Source organism: Phycodurus eques, chromosome 3 (genome assembly GCF_024500275.1).
Source record: "Phycodurus eques isolate BA_2022a chromosome 3, UOR_Pequ_1.1, whole genome shotgun sequence".
Classification (NCBI taxonomy): Eukaryota; Metazoa; Chordata; class Actinopteri; order Syngnathiformes; family Syngnathidae; genus Phycodurus; species Phycodurus eques.
In genome coordinates this window covers 4,154,618-4,176,438 of record NC_084527.1, presented here as the reverse complement: position 1 = coordinate 4,176,438, position 21,821 = coordinate 4,154,618, and the positions used below count along the sequence as shown (strand labels likewise).

The window sequence follows — 21,821 nt, the reverse complement described above, 5'->3', positions numbered from 1 at the left end:
GTAGCTAAATAAGGTAAAACAAAATCTAGCACAAAGGAATGTTGGATGGTGAGCAGTTCTATACTGCTGCAAGTTACAACGACAAGAATAAACTATATACTATATAGCTCTATGTTTGTAGTCGATGACACAGCTCATCAGCTCTAACGTCATAGCCAGCGAGTGCAGACATATTCGGCTGTTTTGTCCATATGTTCTCGACAAGGCTGAATTGCGTGAGCATACACGGTTAGCGCTGAAGTGGTCAGTCACCACCCACCGAGTCGACCCGTTTGCGTGTTTGGACTCACTCGGCATTGCTGAAGGCCACCTCAAAGTTTTGCCTGCGGTTGCTGGGACTCAGGGAGCTGTAGTCGAAGGCCTCCGGAAAGAAGTTGTGCACCAGGGCGCAGAATGCCATGCCGTTGCTCCAGCTGGATGAAAAGTTTTGGATATCCACATGCTGATCGGGGACGGAAAGAAAACACAGCGAGTTGAGCGATGGAAACATTCCCTGGGGCAGGAAGATATTATCCTGGCCTAGGGTGCATTAGCAGGTTCAGCCCGACTTTTAATGGCTGGCATGAAAGCAGAGTGGCGAGCACGTGGCACCTCATATGAGCGGGTCTTGGCACGGCACCAGTCGAGCAGCATCTGCTTGATGGAATTAGCGTTAGGTACACCAAAGCTGGTGGACCGCTGCACCTTGTTTACTTTGGAGACCACCTGATGTCCCGCGCTTAAAGAGAAGAGTTTGTGTCAATTCTTTCTAGTTCTTTTCTCTCTTTGGTAGCTCTCTCTCTCTCTCTCTCTCTCTCAATGTTTATATCCTCACCTGCTTCCCTCCTTCTCCAGCTTCTCTATCATGGCTTTGCGAGCCTGCATGGCCGAGGTCTTGGGCAAAGTCTGCGCCCTCATCAGCTCCCTGCGCCTCTCGGCCTGCCTTCGCTCCACCGCGGCCAACCCGCCGCTGCGCGACGACGACTCATCCTCGCGGTCAAACACGCTGAAAGCGCCGCATGCATAACACTTCATTCAGAAAAGCACAGGGCTACTACGACTATATGTGTACAGTTAAGCACACAATTCATTCATGCAAACATGGAGGTTCCAATAATAAGGTCAATTAAATATAACAGTTTTTGAATGATCTGTGAGAAAAAAAATATATCAAAATTGAAGCAAGAGATACCATTTTTGGCCCATGCTCCAATGTCAAGTACCAAAAATGTGTACTTTGAATTCAACGTAACCACTGCTGGGATCTTGTGCAAGAGGCTTCACCGCTCACCTGCCTACTTTTTTGCTTGTATTAGAGGAGGATGAAGATGTGTAGCTGTATGATTTAGACTGGACTGTCCCTCCTGAAATGTAGCAAAAAATCAAAATACGCTATGTACAGTAAATGAATGCAATTGGTTAGAAGTGATGGAAAAAAACGATAACTCACTGTCTGTTTTCTGCACATAACTAGCTTCAACAACAGTGCTGCGAGACGATCTGCTCCCATCATCTAAGAATACACATTGATATTAGAAAGTTAACAATTCCACCGCTTATATTTTCAACAGGTTCAATAAAATGCAAGATTTTAGGGAGGGAAGGAAAAGCAAAACGGAAAAAAAAAAAACAAAAAAAAACATACCGGACTGAGCGAAGCGGTCCGTCTTGGTGACTTGGCTAAGGGTGGAGCCATCTGCAGACTTCTCCACCTTCCTCATCACCACTTCTCCCGCGCCGACTCCTGCACGACTTTTGTTTGAACGCTCGTCTCTTTGCTGCCGCAGCTCCTGCAGGCGAGTGTCGCGTTCTTTTTCCCTCTGGTCTGCAGAGGAGATGAATATATGGAACAGAGGGAGGAAATGGCGAGTAAGAGATGTACAGAGATTACAATAGTGGACAAATCGAGAGGGAGATTCTTATGAAAAACATTTACTTTCACAAAGAAGGAAACGGCTTCCGCGGGAAATTGCACGACACGTTTACAACACATCAGCCGAGTGTTATGTGCAAAAACATACAGTGACAACACACAGTGATCACAATAAAACTTATTTTGACGTTTCAAACAATTTAAACCATTACTTTACCAACCAACCTTTACATTTATGACTGTTTAGAGAATGAGCGGATCATGCACTGAGGGTTTCACACATTAGACGACTCATCTGGATGAATATGCTAAGATGTGTGAAATTTCAAAATCACCATTTGTGGTGATTGGCAAACACTACTCTCAAACAAAAGCATGCGCCAACCTATCTCGCATTGGCCAATACAGATGTGTTTTACTGCATCCAATAGGGTGTATGTTGCAAACACACACACGCGCAAAATAGAAAATGCAAGTATATTGGCTGTTAAACCACACTGCAAACCAAACCGTCCTACCTATTTCCTCTTGAGTACACCCCAGCATGGCTTCTGAGAGCAGAGTGGATAGACATATTTGGGAAATGACCACTTAACTTGTTTATAATGTTACCGTCTTTGTCGTAGGTTTGCATTTTAGAGGCTGCATGTAAGAAGTAGATAATAGATTAGTTATCTTTTTTTTGGTTTTTGTTTTACCTCTCTTTTTCTTGCGAAGGTCCCTCATGGCTGCACGGATCATTTTCCTCTCCTCAAAATCTTTGGACTCGTCAAGCTGTTGGAAGAGATACAAAGAGTAACAATGAGAGGTTGGTCCTGACACGAAAGGGTCACAACTGTTTACACATGCCGTTCTGATGATAATAATGTGCCAAGACACAGCAACAGGCTGTGAATTTTCCAAATATAACCCAGCTGACAAGATTTACTGCACATGCACAAACTCTGCGCATGTCTGTAGCTGTTGTATTCGTCACTAAATAGATCTATAAATAATTCAGAATCATAAGTTGGGTGTGAAGTACCATTTTATCAAGGAGCTCTTCATCCTCAATGGCAGCCAACTGGTCAGCAGTCAGTTTTCCGGGACACTCCTCGGCGTTAGTCTGGATCGTGGAACCATTTGGGATGGTGGGCATGTGCACCTGGACTGAGGGCCCGGATGAAAACGTCAGCTCTGACGCGGCGACAGGCTCTGTCTCCATCTGCACGAGGCAAAACACAAGACAATAAGGGAAATGACAAAAACACGCACAATAAAGGATGTTCAATGACCTGTTGTGAGACTGCTAAATTGTGACCATAGTTGGACACAATAAGAATCTGCTAGCCATAGACTAAGTTTGATCATTATGAGACCAGGGTGATGTTAAGAAAATACAACCAAAGTTTGTTGACGTTGAAGAAGTAATGAGCACAGAAGGATTTCGGCGAACACCATAATAGGCCTGAATCAGTGAAGTTGGTTTCAAAGCCCACATCTTTCCCCCCCCCTCCTGATAATCTTCTCATCTCGGTCAAAGACTGCCCACTCCACATAGCTCATTATTTCTTCCACCCCCCTGCCCCATTGAGTCATGGCAGAAAGAGTGACAGTAGGCACATGAGAGTAACTTGTTCATCAAGCGTGACTGACAGTGAGTCTGTGACTGAGCTGGCGGGAACTCATTGCTTACGTGACACCATTTGGCATAGTAGATAGCAGAAAGCCATTCTGAAATGTGCACCAAGTTGAAAAGTTGTACTAAACAAAAGGAGTATGAACATGTAAAAAAGTTGACATGCTGAATTAATGTGGCTAGTAAAATCATGGGCTCAGCACCAATAAATAGCAATAGACAAAAAATAGCTAATGTCAGTGTTGAGGACTGCGGTCATAAAGTATGTATATATAAAAGTGTGTACAAAAATAAAGACTCCAAAGTACACTTTAGCTGGTGGCTAAGGCTGGAACTGACGAGAAGGTTACAGTCGGGGGGGAATATCGTGATGAAATGCGACTAAATTTTGTCTGTGAGAGTACAAAAACTAGACTTTGAGTGACCAAAGTAAATGTACTTTTAAAGTAACCTACTGTAGTTTGAAGTACAGTAAACACTTCAATCCTGTATTCTTGTGAAGTTAAAACATTGTGGGAAGCATTTGAGATAATGAAAGTACCTTGGTGTAGAAGTTTGGAATGGGAAACGCCTTAGGCGTATACCCAATTATATTCAGTGACCATGAATCCTAAACAAAACACCTCTTAAAATGTTCACATGGTGCTGAATGCCTGTGGAAGACCACTGTAGCTGCGGCCTCTGCGCTTTTGCCGTAATCAGGTCCAGGTTCAGATATAGCTCAGACAGCTGTCTCCATCAAGGTCTTGAATGAAGGCCCCAGCCTGGTCAGGTCTCCCCAGAGACGGACAAAGTCAAGACGAGCCAGTATTGCGTGATCACTGTTGACCAAAGCTTTGTGAACTTGTGGCCCCGGGGACTGGGTGGACTGAGAGTCACTTGACCGACAAGGAATGTTTTGGGTTGCAGCGCAGCCAAACAAGGCCTTACGAGTTCAGCAAAGACAGAATTTGTGTGGGCCTGTGGGGGGTGGGGAAGAAAAACAAAAACAAAACTAACAACCTTTGTGTGCAAGTCATGTTTAGGACAATTCACCAAACTCTGTGTCTTGTTGTTTTGGGTTATTTTGGAAACAGTTGAGACCAATGATGTTCTTTTGTTAAAGAGCTTTGGGCTGCAATAGTTAATGCAATAGAACAAAGCTATTCTGCGGGGTTAAAAACAATTCTGGCCTTTGGTAAATCTCACACCTGTGATCTACCACCATCATCTACATGGGAACCAAACCCGTTCCAATTAATGCAACAGATTAAGAAGAATTTATTGTCAGAGTTCACAATCATAACACGAGCTGTACCGTGCTGCTGTTCCATGGAATGTTTCCTATCAGGGCGGGAGCAGAGAGAGAGCGGCAGGACGCAAAGGCCGGAGAGTGAGAGACCGGTGCTGGCTCAGCTTCCAAAGTTGGTGTTGTGTCCGTCCATTTTGAAGCAGACCCCTGGTCGTCGGCACTTGGTTTCCTTTCCAGGGGTTCAACAGGTGGAGCGTCCACAGTAGAAGTATTCAAATTTTCCTCATGGGCTGTACGAAGCTTTTCATTTGGTGTTGCACATGCCTGGGAATCACTCCAAAAAGAATTGGATGTCGGGTTTGCGACGACTTGCGGTAAAGGATCAGGAAGCCCCATTGCCTGGCAAAGAGCGTCCACTTGCCTCACCAACCTCTCCTGTTGAATCCTCAGCCTCAAGTTCTCCTCTTGCAAACTGGCCAGCGCCTTGGCCAGAGGAACCACCTCAACTTCTGCCTGCTCCAGCCGTAAATCCACTCGCTTTCCAAATTCCTTGAGGTCATTGTGGATCTCCTCCACCACACATCTCAGTGCTAATTCAAAATTCCTCTCACTGAACGGCTCTTCTTCATAGTCTTGCTGTGAAAGGAGACCTCCAATGACCTCCTCTAGGCCAGACGCAGAACAAGCACTATCAGGGCTACCTAGTGCCTCTGGACCCTCTGAGGCTGGTAGGAAGTCCAAGTTAACACTAGGCATTGCCACAATGGTTGTAACTGGCAGCAAAGTTGTACCTTTTAGCGCTTCAAGAATTTCCAATTCTATGTTCTGAATTCTAAGGGGCCTATAATGCCAAATTAAAATGTCATACAGATGATAAACAGCAGCCAACAAGTGTTCTCTTTTCCAGTCCTTTGCTAGGAGCCGTCAAACAACACATGTTCTTTATACACCCCACAAACCGCACCTCTTCAGTGACCCACACTGTACCAACCAATCAGCATGCAAGGAATCCCGCTGCCAAGGCAACCAGAGTCCCATCCCCTTTTTCCAGGTGCCACAAGCATGTCTATTTATCTCTGGCTCAGGCATTATTCCATTGAGCCACTCAGCTGTGGGGCAATGGGGGAAGCCTGAGCGGGCACAATCGTGTTACCCATTAAAAAAAAGAAAAGAAGAAAAGAAAAGAAAAGCACTCCTCCTCTTGTTCTTCACACCTCCACTGGAAGGAAAACAATATTTGGATGTGTTTTCTGGCTGAAGAAGCTTTATTAAGAGTTACATGAGTCTTTCAACTTCCTTGAGTTTGCTTGTTTGAGCTAGATTGCATGATCGTTTTTAAGGCACATCAATGTCGTTTTTTTTGGTTTTATTTTTTATTTTTTGGGGGCCGACTAAAAGACTGGCTTTCCAGGGGTGGTTGGCTTGGACCTTGTTCACATATTGCATCTCCTCCAAGAAATATTTTGTTTAACATTTGATAAACAAGACAGGTCCAGACACTGCTTGCTTACTGCCTCAAATGCATAAACGGTATCTTCACATTGACAGACTCCAGTTCATGAGCGAGTTGTTCAGCCAATAAATGCTTCTGGATTATCGTAGTCCAATTGCATGTAACAATTTGAACATCAGCGTGCAGATATACAGTACATTATATTAGCACCAATTATATTACTCTAATTACAGTGCATTTCATCTCCGAGATGAAATGATCGGTATGAGGTGCCAAACACTTAAATGTTGAATAATGTGAGTGAACTCTTGTTCTTGAGCTGGAGCTTCTCCCCTACATACAGAATGTCAGTGTACCGTGTGTGTGTGTGTGTGCGTGTGTGCGTGTGTGTGAGAGAGAGTGAGAGAGAGTCTGTGTAGCGTAAACCCCTGCTGCGGTGTTTCTAAAAATATTGCAGCGTAGCACCCCAGTGAAGCTCAGAAATAAATTGCGTTCAGCAGAAGAATATTAAACGTGAACAAGTAGAAAACCTTAAATCTTAAGGATCGAGGACAAGCAGGGATATAAAACTTTCCAGTTAGCACCCACTCTGCAAAGCAGAAGGTCATCTGCAATGTACAGTATGCGAAGCGGTTAGTTAAGCAGCATGTGTCATGGCTTATCGGTATTTTAACAATGGGTTCATCATCCCACTGTGTAAATCTAAGACAATCCATCATTGACTGTGGGCCACCGGGGGTCCAGAGTGAACACAAACAGCAAGTTCTAAGCATGAGATGGGGCTCAACAGTTCTCTCTGTGACTATGAGCAAGACCGACTGGGCTGCCATCACTCTACTTTTATTATATTGGCGATCAAGGACGAGTGTGGTAAGAAGAGCAGGAACAGCTGTGATCACAGAGACTGTGACGCATTAATATGCACCATTGGACACACCTGTCTGAATGCTCCTGTGGCCATTTTGACCTCCGCATTGATCTAATCTTATTTGTGAATTTATAAATAATGAAGGGCAACTCCAAAGCTACATACAGAAAGTGATAGGTTTCTTGCTTTGACACTTTCTGAAATTCTTTTTTTTTTTTTTTTTTCCCTTGCGTACATGCACACGCTGTGATGTAATTTTCATGGACATACAACTTGGATATTAAGAATAAAATATGTGGCTAAATAACTGACGACAATGACCTGAAACCATTTTTTAAGGGTCAAATTTAACCCACCATTTTCACAACCGTATTTGATGCTGTTGGACAATTATAATAGAATTATTACAATGTTTAGAATTCTGCAATACAAGATGATCTTGGATATGGCAAGATATTTCTGTCTCCATGCTCCTTAGCTGGGCAGATGTTCATCTGTCAGACAAAGCAAAGAGGCAACGCTGCCTCTGCTCACAGCGGTCGCCAGTACATGAGCAATAAAAATACAACGAAGGAAACGGTGGAGGTTTTGACAGTCGACCACTCCAGAAGGGCGAGATGCCAAGACCACACAAACAGATCAGAGACTAAGCCCCTATGAACGCATCCGTAAATCCTTGCTAAGATACAATGTTATGATAAAAAGTAACCCAAAAAAAATAGAAAATTAAGAAGTTTTTTTTTTTTTTCTCTATTTGATGATGCACAGGGGATATTGTATTCACACCGAGTGAGTCATTCAGGTACACCTGCACAATCAAAAGACATTTAATACAAGAGCTGTATAAAAATACCAAACATTGTTAAATCACCATCTCTGTGGTGGTCTCAATCAAAATTGTGTAAAAGTAAAAATTGTCATACAGCTCTGTATTAGATTATCCTTATTAGATGTAGTGTTTTTACAACAAACATAAGTATGCAAATGTTAAATTCAAATGTTTAAAAATATCTAGATTATATATTTAATATTCCTATAAACCAATTGACAAAAACTAAAACTACAAAGCCTTAAAGTCATCGTCCCAAGAGCAATGGTCTCAACATCTATGTTCAAGCGATACAATAATGATGCGATTGTTGGGGTTCCTCGCTTATGAGCGAGTGCCTAGTGGTGCAAGCGTGGAGTCATCCCTGGTGCATGACGCTTTCTGCTCATTGGTAATGTCTATGGTTGGCTCACAAAGGCAACTGGGATGAAAAAAACAGCTAAGTAACAATTTGCGCAGGCTAAAATACTGATCGGTGGGTGACTGTCGTACACACAGGTAGAAAATAGTGATGCCCTGGCTGGTTAAAAGAGGTGATAACACTTACCTAAATTGCACGTGTCCTTTAAAAACGTAAGCGGTTACCTGCATGTTAGGTTGTTGTACTCAGGTATGTCAGTCTCATCTCCTACAAAATGCTACCTTCTTCCTAGTTCGTACCTTTGTCTCAGTGAGGTTCTAACTAATAGATATGCGCTCATTCCAACACCTTATATCAAGCCCGCCGCCTCACAGAGACTCCTCCTCGCTCCAATTAACCAAACTCCCTGATCCCAAACCAGATTATTTTTGCTCTCACCAGTGCAAGGCAAGACCCCACCTCTCCTCACCTTCCCACCTCCCTCCCGTACCCTCAGTTCATTAGAACACTTCCTTTCATGGAGGGCAGTGGAGGTTAAGAAAGGCAACAATTTGGATTTAACTCCTCACTGAGCCGAGAGAAGACTAACAGCAGTCGCTCTCCTCCATCAGCAGTCATCTCGGAAATCTCCAAACGAGATGCAGCTTAAGCGCGGCCAAATAAAGACGAGATGGAATAACTTGTCTTTCAGTGCGATGGATGATGGACAGATGTGATTTAAGCAACAGTTTGCGGAGAGATCTCAGCGGGCATTTGTCTGCTGAGAGAAAAGGAAGAATGCCCTGAGCACCTCCTACTCCTTTGCTCTCCTTCACATACCCTAGAAGGAAAGATGTGACTGGCTACCCTCTCTGTATTTGATAAACACTGCTCGTCCCGCCGCTTCTCTTACTCTGTCCGGCTTTCACTGAACAGATGTGCTTGCTTCCTTTATAGGGGAATTTTGTTGCAGAGAAACCGCAGATTGATTTGAACGCAATAACCTCAACGGAGTGCTTTAGAGAAAACGCTTTACACGTTTTGATCAACTCTGGGGAGCCTCAGTGGTAATTTAGAATTGACAGAGCCAGTACCTTGATGGAGGATCTAGGAAGAGATGCTGGAGGAAGAGGAGATCTTGAATGGCGTAGCTCTGAGGCCAAAGGTCAGATCTGAAACAGACACATTTTAGGCTTTGAACTCCATCCTCCTAACATAAGACCCTCGTCGGATGGGACGAAAGCGAGAAATATGCACATGACGCCACTTTTAACATAACTCCATGAGTGTGCGCCCCCCTCTAACACTCCAGATACATCTGAACATAATATACCAAAGACTTGAGTGTATGAGTGGGAAAAGCGCAGACACACATTGGGGTGAATAAGGGGAGGGGGGGGGGGGGGGCAAGCATGTCAGCCTCATGAAGCAGCATAGCAGGCGCACCGGCGTGTGTCCTAAAGGCGGTCAGGCGGCATCATAAACACACAAGTCCTGCCTGATTTAAATGAAGTGTTTGAGTTTGATGTCGCGGTTGACAGGAGGAAGTACTATTATGCTCCTAATGACAAATAAGTCAAATTATCAAAATGATCAAGTTACGAACACCAAAATATGATTTTAAAAAAAGCCTTTATATTGTATACTACGTGACAGTTAGAACATTACAGTGCAGTTTGTTGAATGCCATTGCAAAGTTAATGAACATTTTCCACAAACCGCTGTATTGTGTGAGCTTGGAAATTAAACTCAGAGCCTAAACCTGACCAGAGTGCATCGTGAAATGTGTTTGCTAAATAAATCATTTGAGTAATAGATGAAATCAATTCCACAAGGTGCAATGGATTGTAAGTGGCTTAAATGAGACACCAGTGATCCTCCAATTCACCTCGTCTCGGAAAGCAAATATCATAGCAGACAAACCAGTGCACTGTGTTGGTTTACGACTATTCAGTCTGGTTTGAGAGGGACAGTTGTTGTGTCCTTTGTCCTCATACACTTTCTGTGGTGACCTTCTGACCTCTGCCACTCAACAAGGCCTCTCTATAACAAGCACCCTGTTGAACAAGCGTGCTTCTTCATAGTCAGTGGTCTGACGACAAGCTTTGTCATCGACCCACTTGTGACTTGTCGCCTCCTACAGCTCAGGGATGGTTCAACGGCTGCCAAACAACAGTGCCTTAATTATCATTATTATCCCCTAAAACCTAAAATAAAAACTGGAGTGAATGTGTTTCCTGTTGCTAACATGCCCTACCTGTTCTCTGCCCCAGAGCATTAGTGGTGATGCGCGGGGTCATGTTGCTGACGGGGACAACGTTGCCCCTCTGGGAGGACGCGGTGCGACCATCCTTGATCTCAATGGTGAGGAAGGTCTTCATGTCTGTGTCTGCCTCTTCTTGGGTATGCTGCTGTCCAGCTTCTCTCCCTGGGGTCTGGCCTTCCTTTGAATCCCTCAAGACGGGCCCACTCTTTTCAGCCGGGTGCCTTGTACCACCCATGGACTGCAGGGATTGGCCGGTTGAAGACAGGGGTTTGTTAGCCCCGCCTCTGAGCTGAGGTGCGGCCTGACCCTTGGATGCGACGGAGGTGCGAGCTGCAGTGTCGACGCGCGCCCAAGCTGGCCTGTTGCCAGAGGAGATGAGGGATGTTGCAGGGGGAGTAAACCGCTCCGCAGATCTGGAGAAGTTTGTCTGGCCGCTGCTGCTCAGAGGAGTCTTCCTCAAGGCAGGGAATATCGCGGTCTGACTGGCCTCGTTGAACTTGCGCATCCGATCGCGTACAGAGTTGCTGCGCTTGGACTGTTCTGGCAGAACATCTTTCTTTTCAGGTGCTGTGAAGATATAGCGGAGAGAAGCTGAACTTCCTTTATCTGAATTCAACACATTTTCATCTTTTATCGTGCTCGTTTCCACGCACAACTCAAAGGGGACAAAAAGGCTCCATAGATCCTCTCCCCCGCTCAGGTTTTCTCTCATTTTATTTTGCACCACATAATTTACAGTATTCTCCATTTCCATCTTTAAATTCTTTGATACATTTTCATTTACTTTTCAAGATTTTGGGTTATAACATGAAGTCAGACAAAGTATGATAGGATCAAAGTCCAACACTATAAAAAAAATACAAACATATTTGATATTATGGCTGTTTGTTGGTTTGTTTTATGCTCAAGCCTCAACAGCGATATTGAGAAGTATTATGAGGACTGACAGTGTATAATTAGGTCATCTTTCACCAAATAACAAATTTGCATAGATTACTGTCTGGGACTAGACAAAATAAATAAATACATAAAATAACCCTCCCTGCTATTAGACTATCACTTACGGTTGAGTGGTGCCTGGAGAGACGGGTTTAATTTGTTCCATGACCACGCTTGTAACTTAAAACACTCTTATGTCAAATCCTCTTTCCCCATTAGAACGAATGGAACAAAAACGTCAATGCGTTCCAGCTTCCCCAAAATGTTTGTAATGTGTTTGTTAACAGGTGATCTATAATATTATACTTTATAAAAACATATAGTAATAAGGATCAAATAGAATGTGAAGAATTCAACAGTTTGTGCATCATAATTCTTTGCGTCTCCTTCTGGTGTCCATGACTTGGCCATACGGGGCATACGGTGGATGCTATTTGTTAGCTCTTCTACAGTTTTTGTGTTATCATTAAGATAGCAGACTAAGCCAAATGTGGTTGTTTAAATACACAACATGTAAATTCTCTTAGTTTTACGTTTCAGTTGACAAAAATTAACCTGGAGTAGCATGAAACAGCTTGAAGCCTCTTTTATGAAGAATTTTCAAGTGAACTGAGTTGAGGTCTCTGCCACCGTACAGTACTCGTATCACAAATTATTAAGTCAAAGCAAAAAATTAAAAAAAAAAAAAAAAAAAGTCGGCAGCTTGTAACTCGAAAAAAATTGGGTTGCTCGTATGTTAAGGCACCACTGTATACTGACCAATCAATGCATCCATTTTTTTTCTTACCGGCATCCTTTGCTTGAGTGAAGGTTCCATCACATGGTGGCGTCTATATGAAGGGAACCAAAAACAGAACATGGCGATCAGTGGAGAGGGGAGGTCAATTGTCCTGGATAAAGAAATATAAAGTACTCCTCTTTGCATGGTCTCACAATGAAGAGGCTTTAAAGGTGGCATGGATGGGTGTTGTGACAGCTATACATAATCTAACATACAGTACACAATTGACTGCTGCTGTTTTTATTATGTAACATTTGTGTTTCAGGAAAGCCCCTGTTCTTTTTCTGGCTGCGGGGCCCCAGAGTGTTTACATTACATTCAGGCGACTGAGCATAAGCCTATATTGAGATAGACAGTAAAAGAAGTTGAGGCTAGCCTTGGGTAAACACATTTAAAGAAGACACACCATGCAGTCATGGAAGCCCAAGATGAGAACTAACAGTTAACACAGATGATCCTGCAACATTGAATTTGCGTGCTCTGTGCTCTTTTGGGTGAAGAAAGACAGAACACCACTTTCTCCTCTCTGACGACAGGTGAGGCTCACACACTGCTGACAGGAAGCAGAGATACTCAGGTGCAGATGTGTTTGTTTGTGTAGCCGAGCAACAAAAGATAAACGGCACAGAATTGCATGTCAGCTCAGCGTGTTTATGGATGCCAATGTAAACTGGGTGTCACATAAGTGTCGAGTGGGTGTCAGGGGACAGAAAGGGAGAGCTCAAACATTCATGCTTTCGGACTAAACAGCCCCCTCTGGCGGTATGGTTTTGACATTAACAGCAAATCTTTTTTTAACAACGCTTATTTAGCCTGGGAAATTCCAAGTAAACTGTACTTAGACAAGAAACTACTCCTCGAACGTTAGCTTCCCCCCAGATCTCAGCATTTCATTTCTTTTAGATAGGGTGAGGATTTGGGTTTTAATCTCAATAAAATCCATTTCCTTTTCTCTCCTCATAATCCGTTTTTGATATTTAGTGTTATCTGTACAAGGAATACTTTCCATTTCTCTTTGTAAGGGTTTCAAATGTTAAGTTTATCTTAAGTCTTTTTAAGAGAAGATGTGTTATGATGCGGCACGGTGGCCGACTGGTTACAGCGTCAGCCTCACAGTTCTGAGGTGCGGGGTTCAGTCCCCGCCTGTGTGGAGTTTGCATGTTCTCCCCGTGCCTGCGTGGGTTTTCTCGGGGCACTCCGGTCTCCTCCCACATCCCAAAAACATGCATTAATTGGAGACTCTAAATTGCCCGTAGGCATGACTGTGAGTGCGAATGGTTGTTTGTTTCTATGTGCCCTGCGATTGGCTGGCAACCAGTTCAGGGTGTACCCCGCCTCCTGCCCGATGACAGCTGGGATAGGCTCCAGCACGCCCGCGACCCTAGTGAGGAGAAGCGGCTCAGAAAAAGGACGGATGGATGTGTTATGATTTGACTTAATATGCATTTGATGCTGTTATTTATTTGTATATCCATTGAAAATCATTATCAATAAACAATACATTATCTCGTTTACCTCATCGTGTTTTCCTTCAGCAACACCATTGACCGGGCCAGTTTCAAGCGTTCTGCGAGACAAGACAGACCCATCCGGAAGATCCTGGTCGACAAGGTGGCTCTGGAGGGTGTCTACACCTTGGCTTCTGGTCTCAGTTTCTGAGTCGGTACTGTGAGCCGAGATGCTCGTATCCACCTCCTCTTCCTCTGCTGGACACCGCTCTTCAGAGGACATACTCACACTGCGATCTGACGTGACAGAGTCATTGCGTTTTCTTGACAAATCAATGCTGTCAAAAACTCCAGAATATAAAGGGTTCCTGACAAAAGAATCAGGGACATCTGAGCCCGGTGTTTGATTGATGCAAGATTGGGAGTCGATAGTGTGCTCTGAGGCGCCAGAGTCTTGTCTGCTGCGCTGAGAGGAGCGCTCGGCTTCTGTCTGAGGCTCCAGAGTCTGAACGAGCTCTGTAGGTCAAGCTCAGGCTCTTTTCTGTAGTCACAGAATCCATATTGGATCTGGAAAGTAAAGAGGCCACGCTGCAGTCTGAAACTGTAGAATCGGATCTCTGACGGCTGGTCAGGACCAGGTTAGGCTCTGTGGCCACCGCTTCTCTCTGGGGCTGAATCAGCAGAGGTCCAGAGCCATCCTCTTTCACCAGGTGGTCAAGAACGAGCACCATGCCGGAGTTTGAGCCTGCAGCACACAAGATAAACAGCACAAAGCTGGATTAAAGTCGGGATGCCAATACTGTACATACTGGGGGGGAAAAAAAAAAAGCTCCGATATTACAACAGGTACTATTTCACCAGCCGGAAATGCCTTCCAGGAAGGAGCCATGTCAGCCACGTGAAGACACTTTCAGGTAAACAAGGACGAGAACATTTAGCTGGCTGCGAACTCCACTTAGGTGGCGACACGTGCGTTACGGGCCGTCCAGCAAGCAGCAAGTTTCTCAGTGATGATGCATCACTTCAGTTGTCCTGCTACAGTTTGTGTTACAGGCTACATTTAAGTGAAATGTGTGGCATGACATGCAGTCGGATGTTAAATAGTCAGTGATTCAAAGTTGTTACTCTAAAAACTTATATTTGAGTGAAAATTGTGGCATGTTCAAGATCTTTTTTTTGTCTGTTTTTGAACAATATTTGGTTGAAATAAAATACATTTTCATTCCAATTGCAGGACCTAATAGCATAGTATCGTACTTATCGGCGAGTACACAAATGCAAGTACTCGGCCTTAGAAACAGTGGCATCAGTGAATCCTTAGTTTTACAGTAAGTATTCAGTGTTTCCTCGGATATGAAGAGAAGCAACAGGTAGGGATTAGGTGACTGGAAAGAGGGGAAATTAAATACTTCCACAAACATGCAGCTCAAAGAGAGACCTGGATATAAAATATCACACAGGATCAGAGAGGAGACACGTGGAGACATGACGGGATGTCCGCATTTCCTCCAGACTAGCCTAAGTTCCTGAGTTAGATTTGTCAGATTGTGTTGCGCATAAAAGTGGAGGAAGTGGAGAGACGGAGCATGCGGCGCGGCTGAAGGTGGCAAGACGTCAAGGAGGAAGTGGGAGTGAAATGGAGACAAGAGCTTTCATTCCCCTCCGTCTGAGCTCCTTCCCCGCTCCCTCTCTCCTCAGGAAAGCACACGCCAAACAACACAGCAGCGCCCACATCCTTTCTACCTCTAAAGACACAACAGTGCGTTTTATGGGCGAATATCAGCGGCTGCGCACATTCCAGAGACGAAGAAACCAGATCAGACAGACTTAATAACTTGAGTCTGTCTGATCAAGCAGCTGAGTTGACCTCCACAGAGGAGATAATGTTTCCATTGGCATTTTATTGCTTTTGTTTGGTTGTTGAGTGACTGGAGGTGCATCTCCAGTATCTCGCTCCCCTGTCCGTTAATCTTGCAAGACACAGATTAATTTTTTTCTTAAAATTAACTTAGTGTAACTCAGGAAGTTGGAATCAATGAACGTATACCATTTTTTAATGCATTAATGTCGGTAAATACTGAAAGAATACAGTGAGTGTAATAATAAGGGGCATCATATAAAGAACATTAAGCAGAGGAAATAATTATTCAATCCCCTGCTGAATTTGTACTTTCTTGTCAAGATATTAACAGTCTTCTAGTTTTAAGTTTGTTCATTAATCGACGGTAACAGAATACAAGCCAAAAGTGCAAAGAAATAAGAAATAAAGGCGTGAGTGTGTGGACATTTGCAGGGTTTTCAATGTTTTCAGCTCTATACATGCTAAGACCGTATTCAGGCATTCATAGCGGGCAGAACATCAAGTGGTCATGTCAGACAAGGATATAATGCATCCCACGGACTCCATACAAACATTTCATTTTCTAAATCACAGCCCTGGCAGTAACATTTGCTGCAGAATGCAGTATGGTTGAACACATGGTCATATAGTTAAAGCTTGCAAATTCTATAGAAGCTTTTTTTGTCTGAGAAGCATGGGAATGTTTTTTTTTTTTTTTTTTTAATGTTAACAATCACAAAGAATGCACTTTTTACAGGCTCAGCTCTCATTTTCACATACTTTCTCTAAAAAAAGGACAACTAGCCGCTCAAAAAAAAAAAAAAAAAAAAAAAAACACCAGCTCCCATTGCCTACTCACTCCTTTCTCAACCGCATAATGTTCGCTGCCTTTGTTGAAAAGTGCTTTTCAAAGGTGGTCTTTTTTTCTTTTTTGACACAAGCTTCACCCTGTCTTAAATTATATGGCAGGAATAAATTCAGGCACATTAGGAGATTTGCTGTACCACATCAAGAACACATTGGTTCTGTTCTAGTATCAACTTTATTTAGCTGAGGTGTGGCTGCGAGGTTCCCCTCTGATGGTTCCCACAACCCATCGCCAAAGGCCAGATCCATGAGATGGACTCATGGACGAGGACAAACGGAATTAATTACATTACAGCTCTAGAGTGGGTTTTAATTGTACAAGAATAGCACTTGTGTCATCACAAGGATTATTGGGAAAAACTACATTACAATGTTTAATAGGGGAAGTTAAGTTTAAACAAGCTATAGATGTGGGCAAAACATTTGTCAATTGTAAATACAGTAAAAATAAGCTATCACTCATCAGGCGGCATATAAAAAAAAATCTATTCATTCTGCCCTGAAGGCTTGCATACATGCCATTTTATTAAATAACCTCTATGGCGCATGAAACTTCTTCACACTTCGGAGGCAAAAGAATTTGACCCGGTGACGAGCTCCTCTGCGCGGTTTAAGCTACATGAAAGGTGTTAAAGAATCTGAACTAATAACTTTTTGACTGCCACCTCAGAAGAAAAGCTCCTTTAGCCGGCTGTTTTAACAAGCGCTTGAGAGTATTTAGCGGATGCAGCCACAGGTATATTGCACAAACACAGTCACTGTTTTCCCGCAAGTTATCTTAATTTGACCTTCAGTTGAATGTTTACAGCCTATACACGCTTTTGTATGGCAACAATAACATGTGTGGTATTTGGAAAATAGATCCAAGTGTGAGGGTGCGCCCTATTTATAGGGACACGGTTCTCACCTAGTCTCTGTAGTTCTCTGCTTAGGTTCGTCTGCTGGCCACGCAACTCACGGATCTGAGATTTGATGTGGTCTTGTTCACAGTCCTGCTCTCTCCCCTGTAAAATAATAATACATTTTTTTAAATTTTTTTTTTAAAACACACAGAAGGTATAACCATTAAGTGAATGCCTAAGGTCAGCTGAGGATTGATGTCAGAGGTGAACTGCTCTGCTTGGAGACGCAGCCATGCTGTGCAACACGCTTTGCTAGCTGGGGAAGTGCATATAAGTTTTATTTCCCTACTACATGCGGGGAATAAAGAAAGAGCCACCCTATGGATTCAGTGATGACAAAACCGCATTAGCAGTTGCCCGACTTAAGTTGCTCCATTTGCTTCATGATTACCTGCCACTAGACGGCAACAAAACACGCTGCATGGTGACCTTCAATGCAAAACTAGGTCGCAACAGTAGGGCGGTCGCCAAGGAGTGACTTACGTATTTTAGAATATGGAGGGAATGACAGAGGGAGCAGATGCAAACACCAAGTTTAGACCTCTTACACCAGACCTTGAGACACGCCACAGGAGCATCATCTGCATCAATGACACTCCTCCGAGTACAGTTATGTTGAAAAATAATTAGCAGTTCAACGTGACTAACCAGATAAAGGACTGTTTTCAGTCATTATATTACTACATGGTAGACAACAAAACCGAGAAAAACGGGTCTGTGTCGAGTGTAATGCATGCATCCATCAGATCATCAGATTTCGGAACCTTGTTGGCTGAAGTCTGGCAAAAGGTTTGGGCTGATCTTTAGGAAAACCATAACCGACACGAACCTATGCATTTCAAAACTACCTTAGTCAAGATTTACAACCTACCTTTACTTCAAAAAGCCTCTGAAAACACATTACAAATCTTTGACGCAAGGCATGAACGCTCACACAACCAGTGTGTAAACAGCCAAGACAAACGACTCATATGCGCGTTCCAAAGCGCTTTTCATTCATCGCTGTGTGATCAGTCACTAAGGATAGATGGATTGGCCAGACACGCAGACAAAAGCACTGCCCCCAACCCCCTTCCCCAAACGCAAGTGAGATGTACTCTTTTGTGTTGACTGTCCCCGACTTGAGTAGGTTATGGAGCACAGGAAAAAAATCCCATCAGAAAACAATGTCAACAGACAGCAGGAAAGGTGTTTCTCTGTTAGGGTAATTAACAATCATACCACACCATTAGCAGTGTCAAAAGCCACAATGTGTTCATTAGCTCAGGCTTGGGCCATCAAGTCTAGCTGACAATTTGTGTGAGAGACTTCTGACAGAGGTGAACTGGAATATTGTGCCCAAGTCAATGGAGAAAAAAGATGCTCCCGTTTCATTTTTTTCCATTCCACTTCTGGAACAAAAATCTCAAGTGACCTCACTAAAAATCTCTTTTCAACTTTCAAGACAATAGCCAGTGCTCACAGATCAAGATAAGTGGACTACGCCAAAGAGCTTAAATACTGTGGAATGCTCCCTTAATGAGTTATTGCAGTGCTTCACGAGCTTGGAAGAACACAAATATGGGTTTTGCCCTATTTAACAACTAGAGACAGTGGCGAGCCATAATGCTTAAGTTGCATACAAAGAGCACCGTCTGAGTAAGTGGACCTACACAGGAGCCGCAGGGCGAAATAATAGTGTTTGAGTTATAAACACAATTAGAGAGAAAAAGCCTTTCCGCGCCTGCCTGTTGCTTCCAGAACCTGTGACGGCCATCCGTTCGCAGGTCCCACTTAACCACCGGGAACATGTTTCTCACAGAGGGGGGGGGTTAAAAAAAAAAAAAACGGTTAGATGGCGATGCAAAACTGCTGCGAGTCGCCATGCTGTCCATTAGCTGCTTCCAGACAGCTGAGACGTGAAAGAGTCAACAGTGACACATACCTCATGCCCTTCTTTGAAGAACTCACCCCAACTTGGCCACAGGAGCATGTTTGCGTTCAGACTGCAATTACAAAAGCTCATAGCCATGACCACAAATATGGGGACTGTCCTCTCATGTGGCCACAGCAAAGCGTAGGCCATCTGCACTCTTCTGAACCTCCAAAGACACAAACTAACCAACAACAGTGCAGCTTGGGGCCTGCTAAAACCAAGTCCAGCACATTCTGCATCGTGCGCTTCAGACACATGGATTAATAAACTGAGGTTCAGCAATGGAATTTGCATCCATGTTCCATGCCATCATGTGGAAAGGAGACGAAAGCGGGCGGCTTTTCCATTACTGCCTCCACACACTCGGCTCACCTCCAAAGTCAAAGCTACAGTAGCAATCATGTCTGCATCACAGCCCGGGATGACCGAACCCACAAAAGAAATTCATTCCCGTTACTTTCTGCTCCTCATCACATGGACGTTCATTTCTAGAACCTCATAAGGAATAATTTTTTTAAGTGCCGTGTGTGTTTTTTTTGGTCAAGTTTCTTTTCAAAACATGTTTTACCTTGAGCCTTCTTGGGTTAAGAAGTTAACCTCTTCATGACTAAAGATGTTAATAACTGAGTTTTGTTGAGAAACTGGGAAAAACTACAAAACCCATCTACAAGGAAAACAGTAAATACTCAGACACGCTCACAACTTGAATGCAGTATACTATACCAGTGCTTTGCCTAAGGTTGTCATTTAATTCATACCCTGGGCCAAATTTGAGCTAAAGTGAATTTATATTTGTTAGAATTGACATCTGGCTGAAAATGATAAAAAAAAAAATTATTGTCAGAAGCTAGTGTATGTCGGAAATATTAAATGCAATATATTTGCCGTTTCATTCTATCTTTTGCAGCATTCTAAAAGATCATGACCAGGATCATGACCATGATAACCACAGTAAGAATACACAATGAGACATGCTTATCATCAATAAATTGACAATATTTGATATGCCTGTATTGAGAAAAGGCATGAATATTTTGACATGGAAATTGTCAAAATGTAAAAAAATGAAAATATTTTAAATACATTTAACACATCTTAAACTCTTTTGCTGTGTCATTTCCAGCTAAAAGACACATTTACCATATAATGGTGCACTTTCACGCTAACCTTTTTTCTTCATCTATGGACCCCTGGTTAGGAACACCTGAGCTGTACGGCATTGAAACCCACTCAGTGGGCTGCTGTCACAAAACGTTTGGAAGCTTAGCATCATCAAGAGCGTTTGACCGCATGCAGCAAAAAGGTACTCTACGTCCTGAGAGTAAGGCTGGCATTTAAATTGGATAAAAATGTTCACAAACCTGAAATGTAACAAGAGGGGCAGAACTGTTCCATTCTTCAGTCAGATAATAAAAAAATATATATATATTTTTTAAAATTAATACGAGTAAAGTGGTCTAGATGGCTTTTTTTGTGCCACAAAGAGGGGGAGAGAAAAAAAAGTTAGTGGAACACGGTGTGTGACACATCTGGGGAAAAGAAGACTGACATTTACCTCTTAACGAGCGCGACCGCCCCTTCTCTCTCTCTCTCTCTGTCTGTCTCTCAACCCACTGAAGTCAGGACATCCGCTAACTCACTCCACACACAGACGCTGCCATGTGCACAAACATGTAGGCAACACACACATCACATCGTACAAAAAAGCCACTCCCTCAATTTCCTCTACCTCCCCTTCGCTCTCCACAGTGATCTGAACCCCCCTACACACACACACACACACACACACACACACACACACAATTCCATCCCCACGTACACAAGTTAATGGGTTGCCCGGTTGACACATTAACTTCTGACACTCTGCCTTTGTTTTGACCTTGTTTTTCCCCAAAAGCGCAACATTGACAAAAGCAGAAAGTTTTACTACCAAATTGACCAGGTCATATCGAGTACATATCAAACACAGAAAAGTAATCACAATTAATATGTTGCTAATCAATTAAAACCTCAACAAAATGCTGAACTTCCCAGACATTTTACAAATTATTTTTCCAGTCCATTCCAAGCAAAAAAGGCAGCATTATTTAAATGCCTTTTAACCTAAAACAATTTTTATAAAAATGGACCGTCGATAAGAATTTGATAATCAATTTAAAATACAGTAAATCTCCGCTATACATGGGGGAAAGAAACAGAGGCCTGCCACAAACAGCATAAAAACAAACAAAAATTGACACCCTTTCTAAAAATGTTTATTACCTAAATTAATAGATTAAACAGTAAATATACCACAAACTATGATCCCAAAACAGTTTAACATAACTAAAATCATTTTAAAACAATACCCTTAAAAATAAATGTCTTACAGATTGGTTTTGAATGCACCAGAAGTGCGCATGTACCATAAATTCTGCAAAAACTCATGACTGTACTAGTTTCCCATTTAGATAGAGCTTTGTGGCATCTCAGGGTCATTTCAGAAATAGCACCCAAAAAAAAAAAAAAAAAAAAAAAAAAACCCCAAAAAAAAGTTTCGGTTAAAATTAACAACCAGCTTGTAAGGGCTGAAATTCCTTCGGGGCTCTCCAAGTCGACTTGTCAAAATTGCTGTAACGTTTCACACTGAGTCACTTAGCCTGTAAAACAGACTACCATAAATAGCACAAAAG

The 21,821-nt window shown here is 43.0% G+C and overlaps 1 protein-coding gene across 1 annotated transcript in view; it reads right to left on the bottom strand.

The window, feature by feature from the left end:
* Nucleotides 1–21,821, bottom strand: part of smtnb (smoothelin b) — a 46,137-nt gene that overhangs the window by 3,717 nt on the left and 20,599 nt on the right. Inside the window, 16 exon segments of the mRNA XM_061671524.1 lie at nucleotides 291–442; nucleotides 592–718; nucleotides 815–985; nucleotides 1,271–1,343; nucleotides 1,430–1,492; nucleotides 1,625–1,804; nucleotides 2,371–2,403; nucleotides 2,551–2,626; nucleotides 2,877–3,056; nucleotides 9,286–9,300; nucleotides 9,302–9,363; nucleotides 10,449–11,024; nucleotides 12,184–12,226; nucleotides 13,693–14,107; nucleotides 14,109–14,370; nucleotides 17,240–17,336. Coding sequence (XP_061527508.1) covers nucleotides 291–442; nucleotides 592–718; nucleotides 815–985; nucleotides 1,271–1,343; nucleotides 1,430–1,492; nucleotides 1,625–1,804; nucleotides 2,371–2,403; nucleotides 2,551–2,626; nucleotides 2,877–3,056; nucleotides 9,286–9,300; nucleotides 9,302–9,363; nucleotides 10,449–11,024; nucleotides 12,184–12,226; nucleotides 13,693–14,107; nucleotides 14,109–14,370; nucleotides 17,240–17,336 — 2,525 coding nt within the window.